This window comes from Silurus aristotelis, assembly GCF_946808225.1.
Source record: "Silurus aristotelis genome assembly, chromosome: 7".
Lineage (NCBI taxonomy): Eukaryota > Metazoa > Chordata > Actinopteri > Siluriformes > Siluridae > Silurus > Silurus aristotelis.
The window spans coordinates 31562316-31586509 of NC_139580.1; the positions used below are offsets into that span (position 1 = coordinate 31562316).

Genomic DNA, 24194 nt, shown 5'->3' on the forward strand with positions numbered 1-24194 from the left:
ACTAGTGATAGTTCAGAAGTTCAGAAGTGATAAGGGAGACAGATAGAGAGGTTCTTGGTATGACATAGGAACAACAGACTGGTTCAAGGTGGAGGTTGGACTGCATCAAGGCTCTGAGCCCTTTCCTGTTTGCAGTGGTGATGGACAGGGAGAGTGTGTTAGAGAAGTGAAGAGAAGAGTGCAGGCAGGGTGGAGTGGGTGGAGAAGAGTGATAGCAGGAGTGATTTGTGATAGAAGAGTATCTGTGAGAGTGAAAGGGTGAAAGTTTATAGGACTGTGGTGAGATCTGAGATGTTGTATGGATTAGAGACAGTGGCATTGAGTAAAAGACAGGAGGTGGAGATGGAGGTAGCAGAGCTGAAGATGTTGAGGTTTATGGATGTTTTGAGGAAAGACATGCAGGTGGTGTGAAAGAGGCAGATGAAGAGGACAGGGGGGATGGAGACGGACGATCCGCTGTGGGGACCCCTAGTGGGAGAAGCTGAAAGAAGATGATGATGATTTATAATTAATTATTAATCTAATTATATTCATTCATTAATATATTCATATTTATTTATTTTAGTACATTTTCATTATCCAGTATTGTTTTTTTAGCCAGTAAACATTTTAAAATCTATGGGTTGATTAATTGGTTCTTGGCAAGTTCGATCCAACCTCGCAATCAGTATCCGTAAAATCCACTATCTGTCGTCATCTACTCCAAAACAAACTCAAACGCCCTGCACCTGCATTTAGAAACCTGTTTCAGATTAGAGCTGCTATTATAGATTATTTTAGAAGTCGAGTATTCTACCAATTATGCCATCAATTAATCGAGTAATCGGATAATAAGTACTTTTTCTTTATTTAAGAGCAACACTAAATATACAAAAGAAAATAAGGCAGGTCTCTTAAAATAACCAAGTAATTTGTTTTTATTGCTTAAATTGCTATCCGTTGAAACTAAACCCATCTGCGTTTATTTGCCATATTACCAAATTATCAAAATGCAAAAACAAATATATATATATATATATATATAAATTCCCAAACGTTTGGCCTGAATCGTTTTAGCACTATTTTGCTGTCGGCTATAGATAGTTATTCCTGGTTGCATTATCTTGTACGTGAGTGCCCTCTAGAGGTGAATCACTAATGCCACGTGCTGTTTATTTGATGATGGGTTTTTTTTTATTCATTTTGGATGAGACTATTTGTTTCAGTTGGAAGACACTTCACTTCACTTGAGCTTAAAAACCCAAACCTGTTCCGGCATGACAATGCCCCTGTGCACAAAGCCAGCTCCATAAAGATCTGATTTCCATGGGTTCGAATTGAAGATCTCCTGCTGTAGCACTTTTGTGATTGACTTCCTCACCTTTTCATCTACATCAGTACCTGACTTTACTATCATACTTTTAGCTGAATTAACGTAAATCTCCAGCACGGTAAGGAAGGTGAGTCGCCTCTAGAGGCCGCTCTTGTACTGTATAACGCGACCAGGAAAAACTATCAGTATGGATTTTTGCCGATAGTCACCAGTCTCTGGTTATTGTAACAGCAAATAAAAACTTAATAGGAATTAGATGTTAAAAAAGCAAATTTGTTGATACTTAGGTACAAGTGAGGATAGAAATGTTTATATACTTAATCTTAGAAATAAATATTGATAAATGAGGATTTTTGATTGTTGATTTTTGATTTTTTTTTATCGTTCTTAAAAGCATACACTTCCTGCTATACAAGACAATGATAGATGACAATGGCTGACATTCCAAAGTCTCTTTCTCTATCAGAATGATGGAGGTCTGAAGGATCGCTCAGTGTTTGATATTCCAATCTTCACTGAGGAGTTTCTCAACCACAGCAAAGGTGATTTATTCTGCTTTCTATTTCCTTTTTCTGTTTTTTTCTGTTATAAGTAGGGCTATTGATTATTTTATTAATCGGGTAATCGGAATAAGAAGTACTTTTTCTTTATAAAAGAGCAACACTGTAATAATAAATATACTGAGAGAAAATTATATATATATATATTAGATGCAGTCCAACGTTCTTGAAGTCACAGAAAAGTGTGTGTAGGCGTACGTCTGTGTGAGTGTGTGTGAGTGTAAGTGTGTGTGTCGGCGCCCCCCTGTAAGCTTCCTGCGCGTTTGTTTCGCAGCGCGCGAGGCAGAGCTGCGGCAGTTGCGCAAGACCAACATGGAGTACGAGGAGAGGAACGCGGCGCTGCAGAAACACGTGGAGAGCATGCGCAGCGCTGTGGACCGCCTGGAGGGAGACGTGATGCAGGAGCGCACCCGCAGCAGCCTACTGCAACAACACCTGGACCAGCTGCGCTCGGCGCTCACACACAGCTTCTCCAGCGTCCCGCTGCCTGGTAACACACACACAGTTTAGACTTTGGACTTTTTTTTATGAGTTCCTCAGCAGCTCCTGGTTCCACAACGTCATCTGACGGTTAAAGACTGTAGAAAGAACATCAGTCATAATCACACACTCCAGTGCTCATGTAAGTTCTCACTCTCCAGTGTTCTGCAGTGTTTAAAGACTATAATCACACTCTTGATGTCACCCAGATGAGGTTCTGCTTTTAAATCTGGTTCCTCTTAAGGTTTCTTCATCATAACATCTGAGGGAGTTTTTCCTTCACCACAGTCTCCATGGTGCTCATCAGGGATAAACACACACCATTCACCTTCACTGTCACATTCTGTAAAGCTGCTTTGAGACAATGTGTGTTGTGAAAAGAAATAAACTTCACCTTGAAACACACACACACACACACACACATATGTATAGGACAGTTTGATTATCCCGAGATTGACCTTTTTGATCGGCTTTTCCTCGAAAACTGTGAACGTGTGAAAGAAAAACGTGTTTTCAGGTTGATCCGCATCAGCATGGGCGTGGCTTTGGAAAGGTGCACCTCACTATAAAAGATCTCACCTGCGTTTAAGAGCACAAACAAAGCCGTGAACAGAACCGAGCTCAGAGACAGGATTTTGCAGAAACAGGTCTGGAGAGAAGGTTAGGAGTCTGAACATGTACTCGGTGGATTCATTTATTTATTAGAAGAGAAAAATACCAAAATGACCACAAAGTTCTTATCGAAATTGTGGTCCCACCTGGTCTTTTATTGTTTTTGAGACACACGTACATGTTCCTTCTGTTTTTATGCAACAAACCGTCTTGTAGATTTAAAATGAGAACCAGCATTCTCTCAATCCATACTCTAACCCCATGTGGTTCCGTCTGGACTGCGGCTCAGTGCGGTGGAATAAATACGACGCTCTGCGATTCATCGTATAGACAGTTCACTTTTATTTCTTCAGTTCAGACAGACAGCAAATAATCAGTTCACGTACTGACTTCTAACACACGCCTTTGAAGTGCGAAAGAGAAGAAAAGATGAAAGACGCTGTTTTTTCTGTTGTGTCTGCAGGAGGACGCAGCTCTACCTCTGCCATGTTAATCTCGTATGAGAAACGGTTTAGTAACGAGAAATCGATCCACATCGAAAATATTGGGTACAAATGTGCTAATAATTATATATAAGGACCATTTTTTATTAAATGATTTTTTTTTTTTTTTAAATCAATGCATCACGTCATCACATATCAATGATGTCCTGTGTGTGTGTCAACGAGAAAGATTTGGCTCTTTAAATGTCCACTGCTTTAAGAAAGCTGTGCAATCTGCTTTATAGCGCCCCCTTGTGTCTCTGTGCTGTGTTTCTTCAGGCAGCGGAGAGACGGCCAGTCTGGACTCCATCGATTCCTACATGAAGAAGCTCCACAGCATCGTGATGTCCAACCCTCAGGAGCACGAGCACCTCATTAGCTTGGTGCGCGACGTGGTCACGTGCCTCGACAGGTAACAATCGCTGTGATATCACCGCTTTAATCCCAAACACCTGCTCATGTATTACTACAGTAATCAGCTTCAGAATTAACGCCACCTTCAGGTTATAACATCGCGCTCGTGGTTACATAATGATTTTCTCTTGTGGGGTTTTATTTGAGCCTGTAATTAGAACACATGTAATCAGCTTTTTTTTGTATCACGAAGAGAAGAAGGGAAGGGTATTCTTCATCCTTTTTAGCGCTTACCGGATTAGCCGCTAGGCTTCGGGATTAGCGTACTTTAACGAGTGCGTGTTTTTGTGTTTCCCTTTCACAGGTAATGGACGAGTCCCGATCGGAACGCCGCGCCGCCAAATCCCTGATTCTCCACCGTATCTCCCGTCTTAATCTTTTTTATTTTTTTTATGACTTGCTTTAGTTCTCACGGTTCTTTGAACAACGATTATTTATTTTTTAGTGCCATTTTTTTCCCCTCTGATATTTTCTTCCTCTCTAGTAGCCAACAATTGGTATTTATCAATGCCTACTTTTTATTTTTTTATAGGAAAGAGAGGAAATGGGTCGAAAAGTTGGTTCGCTTCTGTTTCTTGTTCTGTTTGTCTCGATTTTAGATATAAAAAAAAAAAAGAAACGATCTTTTATATTTCACTGTCTCGAGTTTCCGCCGTAGTTCCACGTGTTTGTGTTGTTCTCCATTCGCCTCTGTGCCGGCGTTACGTACGTGTGTGAACTCATACATCAATAAATTGCATTTACAGTATGATTTTATATGTTTCTGGATTTTTTTCTTCTTCTTGTTTTCTCTTGATCTCGACACCAAAGTATAAATTTGCCTGCGATCTCAACAGAACAGTTTCCTCGTTCTCACGACATCATCGCAGCAAAAACTCGCTTTTCTCCTTATCACGACTCCGTGTTCCCGAAATAACAAAAGTAGGGGCTTCATGAAGAATCGCACATTTGCGCCTGTTTTAAACGTACCTCAGGCGAACACTTTAAACTTTTAATACTCTAATCAACACGCACATAAACAAATATCGCCGCTTAATGCAAACGTTTATTATTGATTAAACCGAACTCAACATGGAGCATGGAGACGAAATATTTCTGTAAAGGTTTTAAAATCATTACAGTGTTTTAAATGGTGGGAAAACAAACTTTTGCTACGTTTCCACACGGACGGTTTTAATCGCCGGACATTGGTGTCGATTCGAGATTCGGCGCAGCAGGAAAACAAATGCTCAGGGATCAAAAACGATTGTTCAGCGTACTTTCGCCTCTTTCATTTATTTATTTACATTCTCAATACAAACAGTCAAATAAAAACTCACTGCATTAATAAAATCAGCGGCGTGTAAAGAATTTGCGTTTTGACAGTTTCAAACTGAAAAAACTTTTTTTCCCGTGATTTCAACATTAATTGTTTTCTTGTGATCTCGACATAAAGAACGTCGTTTCCTCGTGATCGTTTTTACGTTAATCAGGGACTCGTCTGAAGCCAGAAGGAAAGATTTTCACGACGTACGACCTCTTAGGACTCGTTTTTTAAATGTTAGTGGGGGAAAAAAACTAAATGAAGAAGAGCAGTTCAGTTTGCTTTAATCTTCACACGTGTGACGAGGAAAAAGGTGATGTTTTATTTCGCGTGTGTTTTCCGTATTGGTGCAGTACTTTTCTGACACACACAAAAAAATGATTGCAGGAACAAATGAAAGTTAGTTTTTTTAGACTTGATGGACCCAGATGAAGGCTGTAGACGGATGCAGGAAACACTTCTGGTTAGTGAACACGTTTGAGAGACGTTCAGGATAAACACGTTATAGCCTTTAAATCAGGTATTGCTAGTCAGTGCAGGTTTCGGCCGCTAGGGGCAGTGTTTCTGCCTGTTTATTGAGTTGATTTTTACATTTTCTTTGTGAAGGGAAGAAAATATTAAATATTTTTCATAAAATGAATATATATAATAATAATAATATCTTTCTTTCCTTCACAAAGAAAATGTGAATATATGTACAGTACAGACCAAAAGTTTGGACACACCTTCTCATTCAAAGAGTTTTCTTTATTTTCATGACTATGTAAATTGTAGAGTCACACTGAAGGCATCAAGGGCTATTTGACCAAGAAGGAGAGTGATGGGGTGCTGCACCAGATGACCTGGCCTCCACAGTCACCGGACCTGAACTCAATCCAGATGGTTTAGGGGTGAGCTGGACCGCAGAGTGAAGGCAAAAGGGCCAACAAGTGCTAAGCATCTCTTGGGGAACTCCTTCAAGACTGTTGGAAGACCATTTCAGGTGACTACCTCTTGAAGCTCATCAGGAGAATGCCAAGAGTGTGCAAAGCAGTAATCAAAGCAAAAGGTGGCTACTTTGAAGAACCTACAATATGACATTTTTCAGTTGTTTCACACTTTTTTGTTATGTATATAATTCCATATATAATTCCACATGTGCTCATTCATAGTTTTGATGCCTTCAGTGTGAATCTACAATTTTCATAGTCATGAAAATAAAGAAAACTCTTTGAATGAGAAGGTGTGTCCAAACTTTTGGTCTGTACTGTATATATATATATAAACGCGTTAGAGACGTTCAGGATGAAACTGATTATTTTCTGATGTATTTTTACATTCTGCCGGTGTTAAAGAGAACTGCGGGTTTCCACACAGGTCTTTATGCCCGTTTCCTGTTCTGCGCAGGACTTCCTGTTTGGAGCAGCTGCGGTGCGTTTTCTCAGGCGGCCGTAGTGACCGCACATCCTCCTCATCTTCATCCTGCCGCATAGAACATCTTCAGATTGTGTTCGTCATATATATGAGTCGTGCGTTCAATTAAAGGAGATATTAATACAATAAAATATATCAAATCTGTAGTACTACATCATCCTATTCCACATTCAGTCCCTATTTCCCGTTCCCGCTCTTCTTCTTATTCTGCCACGAGGGTGTAGGTAAACTCAGGTTCTGATGTGGGTGGAGGTGAGGAGGCCTGGGGTGTGGTAGGGTTGATTTACAGCAGCAGATCTTCATGCTTAAGTCTCCCAGGTTCAGGTGAAGGGACAATATTATGCTCCTGCATCCAAAGACGTCACACAATCGTGTGCCTTCAAATTTGTGTGGGAAGAACCGCACAAAAACTAATTGAAGGGTGAGAAATGTCTGTGTGGAGTTCTGAAGGTCTCAACCACGATCCAGAAACCTCCAGGTAAGTGACCTAGTTGTGTTACGTTGCCCATAGACGTGAATGAGAGTGTCGTTTGTAAGCATTTTGCCCCGTGACAGACCGGTTTTCTTCCTGCCTCGGCTCCAGGGATCTCACAACAGTCTCTGGATGTGAGACGACGGAAGAAGTTTTCACTTCTAGAGCACTTTCAACAATGCGAGTGAGAAGTTTGACTTGGATCAGGAATGGAATTTTTCGCTCTGAATAAATTGCGAACACTTCGGTACGTTCGTTAAATTGATCGCGTACAGTCATGATGATCGTAATATATTACACACCTGAATAGTTCCAACCCCCAAAACGTCTCGACATCAGTTCGTCACGTGAGTCACCAAACACGAAATGGTTCAACCGGACGTCATGTGGGAGGCTTTCGGGGGGTTTTTGTAAATGCGTCTTGAATTGATGAACAACCAGGAAATGAACGAACACGAATACAAAAAAGTGTGAATCCAGTCCGGTCTCTTGCAATCAATAATCAAATAAATACATTTGTGCTGCTGAAATTCCCGCGATGACGTGCAGCAGCTAAACGTTTTTGAGTGATTCTGATGGTGAACGAGACGAAAGAAATCCACTGCACGTCCCTGATTGTAAATATTAAGGACGATTTGAGAAATATTTAAAAGCAACAGAAAACGTGAAAAAGAGGCTTCTTAAAAAAAACTGATTTATTGTCTGTAAATGATTTTCACAGCTGTAACTGTTTTCCTGCTGTCTGTCCTGTTCTGTTATCTAACTGAGACCTCACCCTCAGGGAGTTTCTTAAATCCAAACCAATGCAGAATCAAATCAAACGAGTCATCACTCAGGACGGGGCTGATTTCCCTTCACTCGCTTCCTGTGAAAGAAAGTGAGACACTGAAAGAAAGCGTGGAGGAAAGACGGAAGCGTCGGAGGGTGTGAGGGTTTCCAGGGTCACAAAGCGAGACTGTAAATTCAGGTGGAGTAACGGCACTGTGGGTGGAGATGGAGGATGTGTGAGTCAGAGTTCATGTGCCCTACTGGCCTCTCATCCTCAGTTTATACACACACACACACACACACACACATGGTTTACAATCATGGTTTTTTGACTTCAGCGCTTTTCTTTTATCGTTTTAGGTTTGATCGAATTACGGCTGGTTGAGCTTTAGAATGGAGTCATATTTTCCTCAAAGGCTCGTCTGGCGTCTCCTGGAGCTTTCCATCGAGTGGAGTAAACATTTCCATTTCCAGAGATGATTACCATTAAACCAGGGAAAGTACTCTGAGACGTTTATAAAATCCAGCAGGTCCCATGTGCAGCGTAGAGACGCTTTTATATGTGGTGATAATTCGATGTCTCAGGCCTACACCAAGTTTTTGGACACCCGACTATAAAATTCCTGTTTTGTTCTTTTAGTTTTTGTTTTTTTGGGCCCAATCTGGCGTTATAATAACCTCCACTCTTCTGGGGACACTCCTGATGTCACCCAAATGAGGTCCCCTTTTTGAGTCTAGTTCCTCTCAAGGTTTCTTCCTCATAACATCTAAGGGAGTTTTTCCTTCACCACAGTCACCATGGTGCTCATCAGGGATAAACACACATCATTCACCTTCACTGTTAAATTCTGTAAAGCTGCTTTGAGACGATGTGTGTTGTGAAAAGCGCAATAGAAATAAACTTCATTTCACTTGAGGAGATGTTGAGTGTGGAAACTTATGAAGAACCACATATTGCTTGTAAAAGTCTGGTGTCACAATACTTTTGCGCATATGGTGTAACCGAAGGGTTTAGAGATTTTGTGCTGGTGCAGATGTTCTTCCGCTCTCGTCGCAGACGTGGGAACTCACGCGGGTCAGAACAGCACCAGTTACAACGTTTGTCTCCAAACTTCTTCATACCATCTACACTTTATGTTCTCTTTATGGACACCTGAGAATGTGCTTTTTTTTCCCACATCCCGTTTGCTGTTATAAGAACTTCCACTTTTCCGATAGATTTTGGAGGCCGGTGTTGGGGGATGTAGACGTCTGGGGTGAAGTCTGAGATCATATATCTAGAAGGTTTTATGAATTTCACATTAGAACCTCCGTTTGACTGTATTCAAAATATTTCCACAAAACATCAGAACCGCTCGGCCCTTTAACATGGAAATCCGAGGGACTGAAATATGCCGAGGACGGAGTTTTCTAACGATCTGCTACAAAGTTCACGTGTGGTGAGAATGTAAAGAAAACAAATTGAAAAGTAAAGTGCTACAAATCGTGCACAAACAAAAGAAAACAACAAAGATGATCAAACATTATAAACTCAGGATGTTGCAACTGGAGCCAGAAACCGGGTTTAAGACTCACTCAGGAGTTGATGAAGGAGGTGGAAGCCCAGTGGTTAAGTCATTGTCATGTCCTCATTTGATCAAAATATATTATACTGGTTCTCACCTGAAGAGGTTCAACCCCCCACAAACATCTCGTCATCAGTTCATCACGTGAGTCACTGAATGCGAGATGGTCGTCATCATATGTGTGTAAATGTGTCTTGAGTTGAAGAAACTCTCTGAGAAGAACTGTAATGCTGACTGATGTCTGATGGATGTTTAACAAGCACATGTAGGTGCGACTGTATAAATACATTGTTCCGTTTCACCTCTGAGCTTTTGAGCAAACTCACTAACTTTCAGTAACCACGTCCCAAATCCTGGTCAGGGTCACGCTTGATCTGGAGCTTATCACAGGAACACTGGGCATGAGATGGGAAAACACCCTGGATCCATTTAGTCCATCATAGACCTCACAGCGTATCTCCAGGTTCTACAGTGTAAAAGTTTATTTCAGAGGAAAAAATCTGTATTTTGGCAACTTTTGATTGATATGATAAAAAAAGTCCATATTTACATTTACAAGAATTGCTAGATTCAAATGAGCAGTTGAGGGCCAGGATGTGCTGGGATTTGAACTCATGACCTTCTTGGTGTAAGTTCGACACATGCACTGTGCTCCCGATCGGAGGTATTACAGACCCCCATACCTGTGGTCTGAACAGCACCACCAGCTTCAGTATCACCTACACATACATCCTAAAACCTAAAGTAAGTACAACCGCCATTCCAAAAAGTTGGAACGGTGTGTAAACTGTGAATAAAAACAGAATGCAATAATTTACAAAAGCTCATAAATCCAAAAAAACATCAAATGTTTTACCTGAGAATTTTTACCATTTGAAGGAAAAAATCACGGCTCCAAAAAGTTGTTGCAGGACCGTGTTTTCCACCGTGTAGCATCACGTCTTCTGTCCGTATACATCTGGAAACCTCTTTTGGGAGAGGAATGTTGTACCACATGTATCTGATACAGGACTTTAGCTGCTCAACAGTTCTGGGTGTCCATTATTGTGTTTTTCGTTTCGTTACGCGCCAAATGTTTTTAAATGGTGAAAAGTCTAGACTGCAGAAACTCCAGTTCAGCACCTAGTATTGTAATAGATGCAGTATTCAGTTAGCATTATTCCTCCGTGAATATGCAAGACCTTCCCTGAAACAGACTTTTTCTGGATGGAAGCATTTGTTCATGGAGCCTTTTTTCTGAATGTACAAGCTGTGGCTTTTTGAGTCAGATGGTCCCTATCCTCTTTAGTCCAGAGGACGTGGTGTCCATGGTTTTTGTCATACCACAGAACACGTTTCCATTTTGCTTCAGTACGTTTTAAATGAGCTTTGGCCCGGAGAGGATGGCAATGTTTCTGGATCATGTTCACGCATACCTTCTTCTTTTCGTGTTAGAGGTTTAACCTGCATTTGTGGATGACGTGGCAAAACGTGTTCACACACAATGATTTCTGGAGGTGCGAATAAGGCCATGCGGTGATTTCCATTACAGAATCATGACTGTTTTAAATGCAGGGGCCCCTGAGGGCCTGAAGATCATAGCCATAATATATACATTTTTTTTAATTGATCTTTGTGCAGATTTCCTCCAGATTCTTTGAACTTTGGATGATATTATGTTCTTAGAATGATGAGAGATTTATTCGCTTTGCAGTTTGACTTTAAGGAACATTATACTGAAATCGTTCCACGGTTTGTAGACGCAGTCTTTCACAGATCGGTGAAGCTCCGCCCATCTCTGCCTCTCTAAGATACACAATTTATACCCAATATATTTATAGACTTTTGTTGCGACATTTTTGGAGACGTGTTGTTGCCATCAAATTTAAAATGACTTTTTATTTACATTTTACACAACGTTTTTTAGGATGATGGTTGTATATGATGCAGTATATTTGATGTAAATCTCTATGTAAAATATAAGTTAGATAAAATTTTAAAAAAAGCCTTGAGCAATCAGCACAGAGCTAAAAACCACTGAGATCAGGAGTTTGGGATTTAGACGCAGGAGTCTAACACGTTTTTAAGCGTTTTTTAATTACAGCAGGTCCAAAGGAGTTTCTGTTGCAGCTGCAGTGTGCAATCCTAACATCTTCAGCAGGAGCTTGTAGTGACATGCCTCAACTCCACAATGAAGAAGATCGAGTTGTGCAAATGAATGAATGTATGAATATATCTATTCCAAATTCACTGTCAGGAACTATCTTATGAAACTTGATTATCGGATGTAGCTTCTGAAGGGAAATGCTGAAGGAGGAAAAAGTCGTTTATTTTTTTTTTTAAATATCAGGATTTTTATTAATCATCCTGTAGTTATGTGATAAAAGTAGCACAAACACTGAGAAATCGTAAAACCGGAGTTAAAATGCGAGCTAAAGAAACGAGAGAAATGGATGCTAGCGTGGCGGCACTACTGGTACTGGTGATGAGATGCTCAGCTGCTGTAAGACATTTGAACTGTGTGGATTTTTCAATGCAACATTACTGCACACGTCCCCTATTAAACTGTATTTCTTGTTTAAAAGAAAAAAAAAAATAAACCAATGTGCAGAAAAGAGGGTATCTGTGACGAGAGGGAAAAAGCAGCTATTTGGAAGCTGAGAAAAGACAGAAAGTGTACAAATGTTCCACAGGGCAGGAGGTTTGAAGTTGACTTCAAGACACATCAAGGACATCAATATAAACCAGTAAGCAGCAGAAGAATCAGAAGGATGGATTGAAATTTGTAAAGGAATACGGCAATCGACCACGAAAGGGTTCGAATCCTAGATTAACCTCCTTCAGAATGATGATGGAAAGACCAAAGTGTGTTGAAAGAAAGGATCTGTGTCTGATCCAAAACACATGAGCTCATCAGTCAAGCTCGGTGGAGGTCACGGTGATGTCATGGCTCGGGCTTGCATTACTGTTTCTGGAAGAGGTTCACTCGTATTTATTGAAGATGTAGATGGAGAACTCTGGAGAACAAATTCAGAAGTCTGTTGAAACATTCTGTCTGGAGATGCATTCAGTTTTCCAAAAAAACACACTAACAAAAGGACAGAGGGCTGAACTGTGGAGGACTGACCAGGTCGATCTCCAGACCTTCATCCTAATTAGCTGCATTTCATCTGATATAAAAACACAAGAAACAATAACTTCATTTCAAATTCAGTCTGCTTTTATACTGACGTGAACCTGGGAATAGATATTGTGCTGTCCAAATAATGATAAATAGATAGATAGATAGATAGATAGATAGATAGATAGATAGATAGATAGATAGATAGATAGATAGATAGATAGATAGATAGATAGATAGATAGATAGATAGAGCTAATATGAAGAGGCAGAATGGAGGGGGGGGGGCTGTCCTAATATTAATGGACTGCCTGTGAGTGTAGGAAGCAGTTGAGGGAATGTGATGCGCGTTCCCGAACATTCCGGCGTGAACCCGCCCCTCTTCGGCTACGTAGACGCGCGCTCCCGCGGCCGCTCGTGGTGGAGCAGAGTCCGGGGAGGCCGAATCACCGCGCTCAGAGCGTGCACGTGTGAGAGTGCGCGCCCCCGACCGCCGGGGAACGAGAGAGAGAGAGAGAGAGAGAGAGAGAGAACGCGTGAAGCCACGAAACAGAAGTGAGGAACGGGCGTCCGACCCGCACGGATCTACGCGCGCTCCCGGGAAGATGACCGACACGAGCCCGCGGTGGAGAGAAAACCGGAGCCGCAGCGTCTAAACGGTAAAGAAACACAAAGTTCCCCTTCTTTCCTCAGTCAAGTTACAGAGAGGGAGAGAGAGAGAGAAGGAGAAGGAGAAGGAGAGGGAGAGGGAGAGGGAGGGGGAGAGAGGGAAAGAGAGAGAGAGAGAGAGAGAGAGAAGGGGGGAGAGAGAGAGAGAGAGAGAGAGAGAGAGAGAGAGAGAAGGAGAGAGAGAGAGAGAGAGAAGGGGGGAGAGAGAGAGAGAGAGAGAGAGAGAGAGAGATCTGGAATCCCAAATTTGTGTACGTTGTCGAGCGCTTTGCTTTGCTTTGAGTTACATTGTGTTTGAGTTACATTGTGTTTATTAGTAACGAGTGCGTTTTGCCTGTATGTGTGTGTGTGTGTGTGTGTGTGCCGCGCGCGCGTGTGTGTGTGTGTGCGCGCGCGCGCGAGTTGGACACAAGTTTCGTTCCTCCGGGCAGCTGTGCTCAAACTTTAAGACGCCACCGCTGTTGCTGAAAGTGTGTGAGAAACCTGGTCTACACACAACACACACACACACACACACACACACTAACACAGACAGCTACAATGTATAGAGTAAACCATTGTTAACTGTAGAGTTTAGTGATCAAAATAACTTTTCAGAATTGTACCAGACAGACACAGACATACAGACATACAGACACAGACATACAGACACACAGACACACAGACAGACAGACATACAGACACAGACATACAGACACAGACATACAGACACAGACATACAGACACAGACATACAGACACACAGACAGACACAGACACACATACAGACATACAGACACAGACATACAGACACACAGACAGACACAGACACACATACAGACATACAGACACAGACATACAGACACAGACATACAGACACAGACATACAGACACACAGACAGACACAGACACACATACAGACACACAGACACACAGACAGACAGACATACAGACACAGACATACAGACACAGACATACAGACACAGACATACAGACACAGACATACAGACACAGACATACAGACACACAGACAGACACAGACACACATACAGACAGACAGACAGACACAGACACACATACAGACAGACAGACAGACAGACAGACACAGACAGATACAGACACACATACAGACACAGACAGACAGACACAGACATACAGACAGACACACAGACATGCAGACAGACAGACAAATAATAGGTAAGCATAGATAGATAAATATTATAGGTGGGTAAGTAGGTAGATGGATGGATGTTGATGTAAACAGTGATTAGTTGCAGCAGCACAGTGAATCTCAGTGCACAGGTGAACAGGATCATGTGAGCTGCAGGGGATGATGATGATGATGATGATAATATGATTAATAAGAGGAATAATAATTAATGTGGTGCAGTGGAATGTGAACGATTACTCAAAAGCGTTTGATTGCTGCTGCAGCGTTGTTCGTGTTCACTGAGGCCTTTGAGCAAAACTGAAAGTAATCCTGCGTGAACCTTCCTGTGATTTCCTGCGAATCCTCACGTGGGACGTCTCATTGTGCTCCGAGCAAAATCGCACCCGTGACCTTTGCATCTCTGAGTTTGTATCCAACTTTTCATGCAGATCATATTCAATTGAGTGTGATCCGTTTTGATCGCAGTCAGGGACACTTTGCGAGCCGTCTGGACTCGGGACTAGACGTCTGGACTCGGGACCAGCCGCCCCGGGGGAAACGCATAAACGCATCCCACTAATGTAAACAGCTGGAACCCATTCAGTAATGCATACGGATGCACTGGACACCCAGAGCATCCGAGGAACATGTGTATCAGCCTCGATAGATTCCACACCCACTCAAATGATTTTCTTCAGTGAAAACAACAAAAAATGCATTTTGGACTTTTATTTTCGAACTCCTTCTGGACTGTGTACCTGCTGGTGGTGCTGGTCAGAGGTTTTACACACCTGGGGTTTAATGGGCTTTAGGTCCTGTGTAGAACTAACCCGTGCTGCAGCCTTTAGAGTAAAAACACCACTAGTTAAAATCAGGTGTAAAGTGAAAAGGAAACCAAACAATGTGTTTCTGAACATCTCACTCCACCTGTAGATCTCATTTGCTCCACTCTTCTGGGAAGATGTTCCACTAGAGTTTGGAGTGTGATTTCAGCTTCCTTTTTAATTGCACTCGTATCTGCTTTGATCATCTGTGAACAGCAGGAAGAGTTCTGCTCGTGACAGATGATTGATGTTCTGTGGTTTTGCTCGTCACCTGAAGAACAGGGACGTGTGTGGATTAATCCGAGCCCGCAGAACTTCTTCACCCAAAACAAACCGGGACCCGGAGCGCGGCATCGTGATGTGGGCGGATGTGTTGTGACAGGTCGGATTACTGTTACCATTATTACCATGTCTTACAGACGTGTGTCAAAGTGAGACGCAAAACAAAGCAACGGTGCCAAGGCTTTTTTTTCTGATACACACGTCTCCAGTGAGACGTTTCTAAAGATCACGTGTCTGTTTCTTCTTCTTATTATTATTCTGAAGGCTCGATCCCTAATGACGCTCTTTCCATTCGACCCGTGACTGCGATCCGTCGCATCCTAATACACAGTGAGCTGTAGGGTAGGTGAGCTGCATGGGCACCAAGCTGCCACTGCTGGGCCCTTGAGCGTGGCCCTCAACCCTCAACAGCTTCTGCTGTAAATATGACGTGCTCCGTCCCTTCTCTGTGCTGGAGCAGTTTGTTCTGAATGATCTTAAATAAAAGAACAGAGAAATAGATAAAATGTTTTTGTACACACACACACACACACACACACACAGTAGATACACACAGTTATTCTGTACCTAAAGGAAACCACTAGAAGTTACAGTTGTTGTCAGGAGAATGACGAACGCACATCTGGAAGTGTGAAAGTTCACAAAGATCAGGAAGTGCAACGTCAGAGACAGGAACCTGAAATGACGTCATGTTTGACCACTTGGAGTTCCACCTACAATGCGGGGCGGTGTGTGTGTGTGTGTGTGTGTGGGGGTGGGGTTGGGGGTTAACTGTGGTGAACACGGGGAAGGTCTGTAGTGATCATGTAAGACGTCTGTTATGTGACACCAGTGTGCGTGAACTTTTCCTGAACCACCCCAACCCGCGCGCGCACACACACACACACACACACACACACACACACACACACACACACACACACACCTCAAAGCTCCAACAGAACAGGTGTGACCTGTGGGTCTGTGTCGGAATGAGGACCAGAGAGTGAGCAGGTTCTCTCTCTCTCTCTCTCTCTCTCTCTCTCTCTCTCTCTCTCTCTCTCTCTCTCTCTCTCTCTCTCTCTCTCTCTCTCTCACACACACACGCGTGCTTGGGTCAGTCTGAGAATTAGTTTTTAAACCAAACTTTTGTATTATTGGTGAATACGAGCTTCAGTTTTTCTTTCTTGTTCTCTCAAAAAGAACCAATGCTCTCGTAATGCTGCTGAAAAAGTCCTCAACAAAAGTCTCAGTTTGTTGCTGTTTATTTAACCTCAGAATCTAAACGGTATTTGAGTGCACACAACCTGGTTAGATGTATTGTTTCACACGAGTATTGGAGATGCTGAACACGGTCCGAAAAGCAACCGAATCCAAAATACACTTCTGAACACCAGGATTTAAAATAAGTCTCAAGTTAAACAATCTACAGTTTAGCGCTTAAAAAGTCTTAAATTCGCTGTTGCAGGTTTTAACTCATGTTGACTCTGATGCTCATGGATGTGCTCCTGCAGCACTTTAGAAGTGTCGTAGTTTTTTCTTCCATAAGTCCAAATGTAATCCGCTGTATTCCGACTGCAAATGAGAACAACATGCAACAGCCAATCAGCTTCCTGTTATTGGTGCGAATCTCTCGGATCGTACCGCAGACTTAAAGCTGATTGGGTTTTCCAGCGTCGGTGAAGTGCGAGTTTAGCGATAATCGGCATGAAAAGAAATGAATCCAGGTTAAAGCTGGTCACTAACGTGTGTGTGTGTGTCTGTGTGTCTGTGTGTTTATGTTGTGATGTGGGTCTTAAATTTCATTCTTAATGGTCATAAAAAGCTGTTAAAAAATCTTATGTTTGAATTTGTGTTCGTGCATTATAGTATTATACCCCATACCCTCATACTCTATTCTCCATACCCCATACTTTATTCTCCATACCCCATACACTATTCTCCATACCCTATACCCCATTCTCCTTACCCCATACTCTATTCTCCATACCCCATACTCTATTCTCCATACCCATACCCCATACTCTATTCTCCATACCCATACCCCATACTCTATTCTCCATACCCTATACCCCATACTCTATTCTCCATACCCTATACCCCATACTCTATTCTCCATACCCTATACCCCATACTCCATTCTCCATACCCTATACCCCATACTCTATTCTCCATACCCTATACCCCATACTCCATTCTCCATACCCGATACACTATTCTCCATACCCCATACTCTATTCTCCATACCCTATACCCCATACTCCATACTCTATTCTCCATACCCCATACTCCATACCCGATACACTATTCTCCATACCCTATACCCCATACTCTATTCTCCATACCCTATACCCCATACCCCATACTCTATTCCCCATACTCTATTCTCCATACCCTATACCCCATACTCCATTCTCCATACCCCATACACTATTCTCCATACCCTATACCCCATTCTCCATACCCCATACACTATTCTCCATACCCTATACCCCATTCTCCATACCCCATACTCTATTCTCCATACCCCATACACTATTCTCCATACCCCATACTCTATTCTCCATACCCTATACCCCATACTCCATTCTCCATACCCGATACACTATTCTCCATACCCCATACTCTATTCTCCATACCCTATACCCCATACTCCATACTCTATTCTCCATACCCCATACTCCATACCCGATACACTATTCTCCATACCCTATACCCCATACTCTATTCTCCATACCCTATACCCCATACCCCATACTCTATTCCCCATACTCTATTCTCCATACCCCATACTCCATTCTCCATACCCGATACACTATTCTCCATACCCTATACCCCATATTCTATTCTCCATACCCTATACCCCATACCCCATACTCTATTCTCCATACCCCATACTCCATTCTCCATACCCTATACCCCATACTCTATTCTCCATACCCCATACCCCATACTCCATTCTCCATACCCCATACTCCATTCTCCATACCCGATACACTATTCTCCATACCCTATACCCCATACTCTATTCTCCATACCCTATACCCCATACCCCATACTCTATTCTCCATACCCCATACACTATTCTCCATACCCTATACCCCATTCTCCTTACCCCATACTCTATTCTCCATACCCCATACTCTATTCTCCATACCCATACCCCATACTCTATTCTCCATACCCATACCCCATACTCTATTCTCCATACCCTATACCCCATACTCTATTCTCCATACCCTATACCCCATACTCTATTCTCCATACCCTATACCCCATACTCCATTCTCCATACCCTATACCCCATACTCCATTCTCCATACCCGATACACTATTCTCCATACCCTATACCCCATACTCCATTCTCCATACCCCATACACTATTCTCCATACCCTATACCCCATTCTCCATACCCCATACACTATTCTCCATACCCTATACCCCATTCTCCATACCCTATACCCGATACCCCATACTCTCTTCTCCAAACCCCATACTCTATACCCCATAACAATACTCTATTCTCCATACCCCATACTCTATTCTCCGTACCCCATACCCTATACCCTATACTCTATTCTCCATACCCCATACCCTATACTCTATACCCCATACCTTATACTCTATACCCTATTCTCCATACCCTTTACTTCATTCTCCATACCCCATACCCCATACTCTATTCTCCATACCCGATACACTATTCTCCATACCCAATACCCGATACCCCATACTCTATTCTCCATACCCCATACTCTATACCCCATAACAATACTCTATTCTCCATACCCCATACCCTATACCCTATACTCTATTCTCCGTACCCCATACCCTATACCCTATACTCTATTCTCCATACCCCATACCCTATACTCTATACCCCATACCTTATACTCTATACCCTATACTCCATACCCTATACTCCATACCCTATACTCCATACCCTATACTCCATACCCTATACTCCATACCGCATACTCCATACCCTATAATCCATACCCTATAATCTATTCCCTATACTCCATACCCTATACTCCATACCCTATAATCCATTTCCTATACCCCATACCCTATACTCCATACCCTATACTCCATACCCTATACTCCATACCCTATACTCCATACCGCATACTCCATAGCCTATAATCCATACCCTATAATCCATTCCCTATACCCCATACTCCATACCCTATAATCTATTCCCTATACTCCATACCCTATACTCCATACCCTATAATCCATTTCCTATACCCCATACCCCATACTCCATACCCTATACTCCATACCCTATACTCCATACCCTATACTCCATACCCTATACTCCATACCGCATACTCCATACCCTATAATCCATACCCTATAATCCATTTCCTATACCCCATACTCCATACCCTATAATCTATTCCCTATACTCCATACCCTATACTCCATACCCTATACTCCATACCCTATAATCCATTTCCTATACCCCATACCCCATACTCCATACCCTATAATCTATTCCCTATACTCCATACCCTATACTCCATACCCTATACTCCATACCGCATACTCCATACCCTATAATCCATACCCTATAATCCATTTCCTATACCCCATACTCCATACCCTATAATCTATTCCCTATACCCCATACCCCATACTCCATACCCTATACTCCATACCCTATACTCCATACCCTATACTCCATACCCTATACTCCATACCCTATACCCAATACCCTAACATTCCCTGTGTTAGTAAATGGGTAAGTATTATTGCTTGCCGTCACCATTAAAAGAAACTACGGCTCATTGATGTTCCTGCAGCGTGCCTGTCACTGTTTTTCAAATTTTTTTCTGGGCTCGATGTGGGCTTACTTATCTTTGTGGTAATATGTTTGAAAGTAAATTTCCTGTAAACATTTCCACCTTTCTGCTTGATCTCTTGAGTGAGACTCAAAAGCGAGACGAAGCCCATTGGATGTTAAATTCTCCTGAAAATTCTTCTCTTTCCGACTCTTCAGCACATTTTATGGTGATGATCTGACAGAAAGTACACATGTAGGAATCTTCCAAAATATATCATGAAGAAAATACTAAATACTTTATGAAACACTTAACTGAATGATTTTAATTTACTTAACACTGCCATTAGTCAGAACTCTATAGCAATGCTGTAATATCTTATCATACTCACCCTGATCCTGCCATGGGGTTAAGGGCCTTGCTCAGGGGCCCAGCTTGGTGTGGCTGGGATTTAAATTCACAATCTTCAGATCTAACGCTTTAACCACTAGTCTATCACCTCCCAATATCAAACTAATAAACAAACTAACAATGCGCCGTCACTGAACTCATTAAACTGCACTTCAGCACTGATGGAACTGTAATGAATGGATATTCAGTACTTCCCAGATCAGGATCAGTTGCCGCTTCAATCCGGTTCCTCTCGAGGGTTCTTTCTCATACCATCTCATACAGTCACCACTGGGTTTGTCTTTGGGAAAACAGTTATAGGTTATAAAATTATAACCTCACTTGAACTAGGAGACCCAAACCTGTTCCAGCAGGACAATGTGCCCAAATCCAGCTCCAATCCATCCTCAGCTTGTCCTGAGGGTGTCAATCGTATAGAAATGTATTCACCCAGTGTCCAAATATTTTTGGAACTGATTGTAGCCATCTGGTCAAATATTTACGGAGCTACGACATTTTTTTTTATCGTATCATTACATTTTCCACTGGCAGATTCGCCGCTGTATTTACTGCCATCTGCTTTAAACGTTAGCGTTTTATCCGTCACTCATCGCTCTCTCTCTTCCAGCTACCGCTCGCACTTCACTCCCTCATAATTAGACATTAATTTCCACTTACACCTGTGTCCCGGGGGCAAAACCACTCCGGTGTGAGGAACAAACCTGTAGAACTTTTAACCAAGAGTCAAAAGAAGAATTGCACAAATTCAATAAGACAAATGGCTTTAAGGTATTTATATAATATAATATTCACACGTAGAAGAACTCTGGAGTCAATGGTTTTTATTTACCATGTGCCGTTCCTCTTTTGCGGCACAAGGGAACGCCGTCGCTTTGTTTGTTTGGAAGCGGCAAATCCGCAGGTGCAGGAGTTTTGCTAATTTGACGCGGGATTGAGTTTTGAAACTGATCCTGAAACCTGCAGTCGCCGTTACGAAGATCTGCTAATTCATGTGATTGCTTTCGCTGTTATCCCAGGAGTCTCCAGCCTGTGTGTGTGCGCGTGTGTGCGCGTGTGCGCGTGTGTGCCTGTGTGTGCGCGTGTGCGCGCGTGTGTGCGCGTGTGTGCCTGTGTGTGCGCGTGTGTGCGCGTGTGCGCGCGTGTGTGTGTTTAGATACATCTCAGCTCACGCCGTTTGGATAGATGCTCTCGAACTAAATACACAATCAATAGTAATGAGTGCAAATCACACACTCAATAATACACATTTACCCCCAGGAACTCTTCTACAGCCTGGTGCTGGGTTTCAACCTGCTGCTCGTGGAGCTCTGCTCTAACACCAGAAACTGTGCAGATGAACAATGACTCGAAGTAACCGCTAAAACGACCCAAGAACTTTTTTATCACCTGAAGCTGGATGAGCTCTCCAAAGCCGTGACGCTCTGAAAACGATCAGGAACTGAAAATAGTGAAAGTGAAGGCCTGGTAGAGCCTCGAGAACCAGGAGAAATCCAGTGTCTGCTGATGTCTATGGCTTCAGTCGTTTACTGCAAAGTATTCAGGAATCAAGTACGATGTACAGGATGTTTACCAAACGCCATAAGCACCAGCCCTTAAAGTGGTTTTAATCCATTTCGTATTTTTATCATGAAGAAATTCAATTCATTTCATTTTTATTTGTATTGCGCTTTTAACAATGAACATTGTCTCAAAGCAGCTTTACACAGATAATGCGGTGATTAAACGTAAATATGTTCTTTGTAAGTACGTTTGTCCCTGATGAGCAACTTCTACTGTAAGATGACACCTGTAGCTAAACGTTCTCTTTACTGTCCATACATTTACAGCACAGTGAAATTCTATCTTCACTTATCTCAGCGCTGTTGGGAAGCTGGGGTCAGAGCGCAGGGTCAGCCAGGATACAGCACAAAGATAAGAGATAAGGGCCTTTCTCAAGGGCCCAAGAGCAGCAGCGTGGCCTGAAGAAAGAGTATGTAATAGATGATGAAGCAGCCATGAGAAGAGAAGGTACAGTGTCTCCAGTCTAAAGTTTTTCTCCAGATCTCAGTTGAGGGAGTTTTTCTTTGCCAGTGTCTCCACTGGTTTGCTCATTAGGGATAAACGCGTGTGTTATGATTCTGAAATCTGTGTTCGTAATCGATCCTAAAGCTGCTTTAGGACAATGTCCATGTCCAAAACTGCGATACAAATCACACACACACACACACACACACGCACACGCACGCACACACCCTGCTCTCTCATGCCAGATTTTTCTCCTAATCCTTTTGTTTACACGAACCTGTAGCGACGTGCACACACTCGCCTCACACCTCCAACATCCAGAACACTTCAGGAATATCTGATGCTTGCTTCGATTTCACATTTTTCTGGAAATGAACTAAGTATCAGGACTGAGTCAAGTGAGTATCAATCTGATTGCTCTAGCAGGTCTGCTCCACCACCCCTCAAACCCCTCAACCTGCTCCACCTCCCGTAACCCCCTCAAAACCCATCAACCTCCTACACCTCCCGTAACCCCCTCAACACCCTCGACCTCCTCCATCTCCCCTAACCCCCTCAACACCCTCCACCTCCCGTAACCCCCCCCAAAACACCCTTGACCCCCTCCACCTCCCGTAACCCCCTCAACACCCTCGACCTCCTCCATCTCCCCTAACCCCCTCAACACCCTCCACCTCCAGTAACCCCCCCCAAAACACCCTTGACCCCCTCCACCTCCCGTAACCCCCTCAACACCCTCGACCTCCTCCATCTCCCCTAACCCCCTCAACACCCTCCACCTCCCGTAACCCCCTCAACACCCTTGACCTCCTCCATCTCCCCTAACTCCCTCAACACCCTCCACCTCCCGTAACCCCCTCAAAACCCCTCAATACCCTCAACCTCCCGTAACCCCCTCAAAACCCCCTCAACCCCTCCACCTCCCGTAACCCTCTCAAACAAACGCTTTTCCCAGCAGAGATTACGGAGGTCACCATAGCAGCGGTGTACAAACAGGGACCAGACGGAGGGCCGGCTCACGACTCATGACTCATGTTCAGCGTGCGACTCGGATCCGTCTCCGGTCAGGTCATGTGGTAACGCCGTTTTTGGTGATGAGAAAGCAGTGAAGTCACCAACACTTGTTTAAACATTCATCACACCACATGGGCTCATTCATTCATTTATTCATCTGTTCACCTGCAGTGCTTGTGATCTCAGGGTCATGGTGGATCTGGAGAGTTTACACATTCATCAACACCTACACTGTATTGTCAAAAGTTTGCGGACACCCGGTCCGAAGTTTGGTATGTGCTTATTGAACATCACATTCCACATTTAGTCAGATACACGTGTGTGAGTAAAGTCAGGTCGTGATGTAGATGAGAAGGTGAGGAGGTTCCTGGGGTGCAGTCAGTGTTCACATTCATTCCAAAATGTTTGTTAGGGTTGGAGCTCTATCTAAGATCTTCAGGGAGCTGGGTTTTGTGCCTATGGATTTCTGACAGTTTGGCAGGAAAAATCCCAATATTTTTGATGATCTTGCTAATTCCTGCAATTTTGCAACCCTAAACATAAATAAGCGGTATGCCAGGTGTGTGTGTGTGTGTGTGTGTGTGTGTGTGTGTGTGTGTGTGTGTTTGCTTTCAT

General features: G+C 42.9%; 2 protein-coding genes across 4 annotated transcripts in view; both read left to right on the forward strand.

The window, feature by feature from the left end:
• The window catches only part of hmg20a (high mobility group 20A), a 9067-nt gene extending 4459 nt beyond the window's left edge, over positions 1-4608 (forward strand). For both annotated transcript variants that reach the window (XM_083546492.1, XM_083546493.1), the window contains exons 6-9: positions 1779-1854; positions 2147-2362; positions 3726-3858; positions 4165-4608. In XM_083546492.1, the coding sequence (XP_083402618.1) occupies positions 1779-1854; positions 2147-2362; positions 3726-3858; positions 4165-4168 (429 nt within the window). In that variant the 3' untranslated portion in view covers positions 4169-4608. The remainder of the gene's footprint in view (positions 1-1778; positions 1855-2146; positions 2363-3725; positions 3859-4164) is intronic.
• An 8266-nt stretch (positions 4609-12874) lies between these two features.
• peak1 (pseudopodium-enriched atypical kinase 1) overlaps positions 12875-24194 on the forward strand; it is a 67336-nt gene continuing 56016 nt past the window's right edge. For both annotated transcript variants that reach the window (XM_083546094.1, XM_083546093.1), the window contains exon 1: positions 12875-13139. The gene's annotated coding sequence lies outside the window, so the exon portion shown is untranslated. The remainder of the gene's footprint in view (positions 13140-24194) is intronic.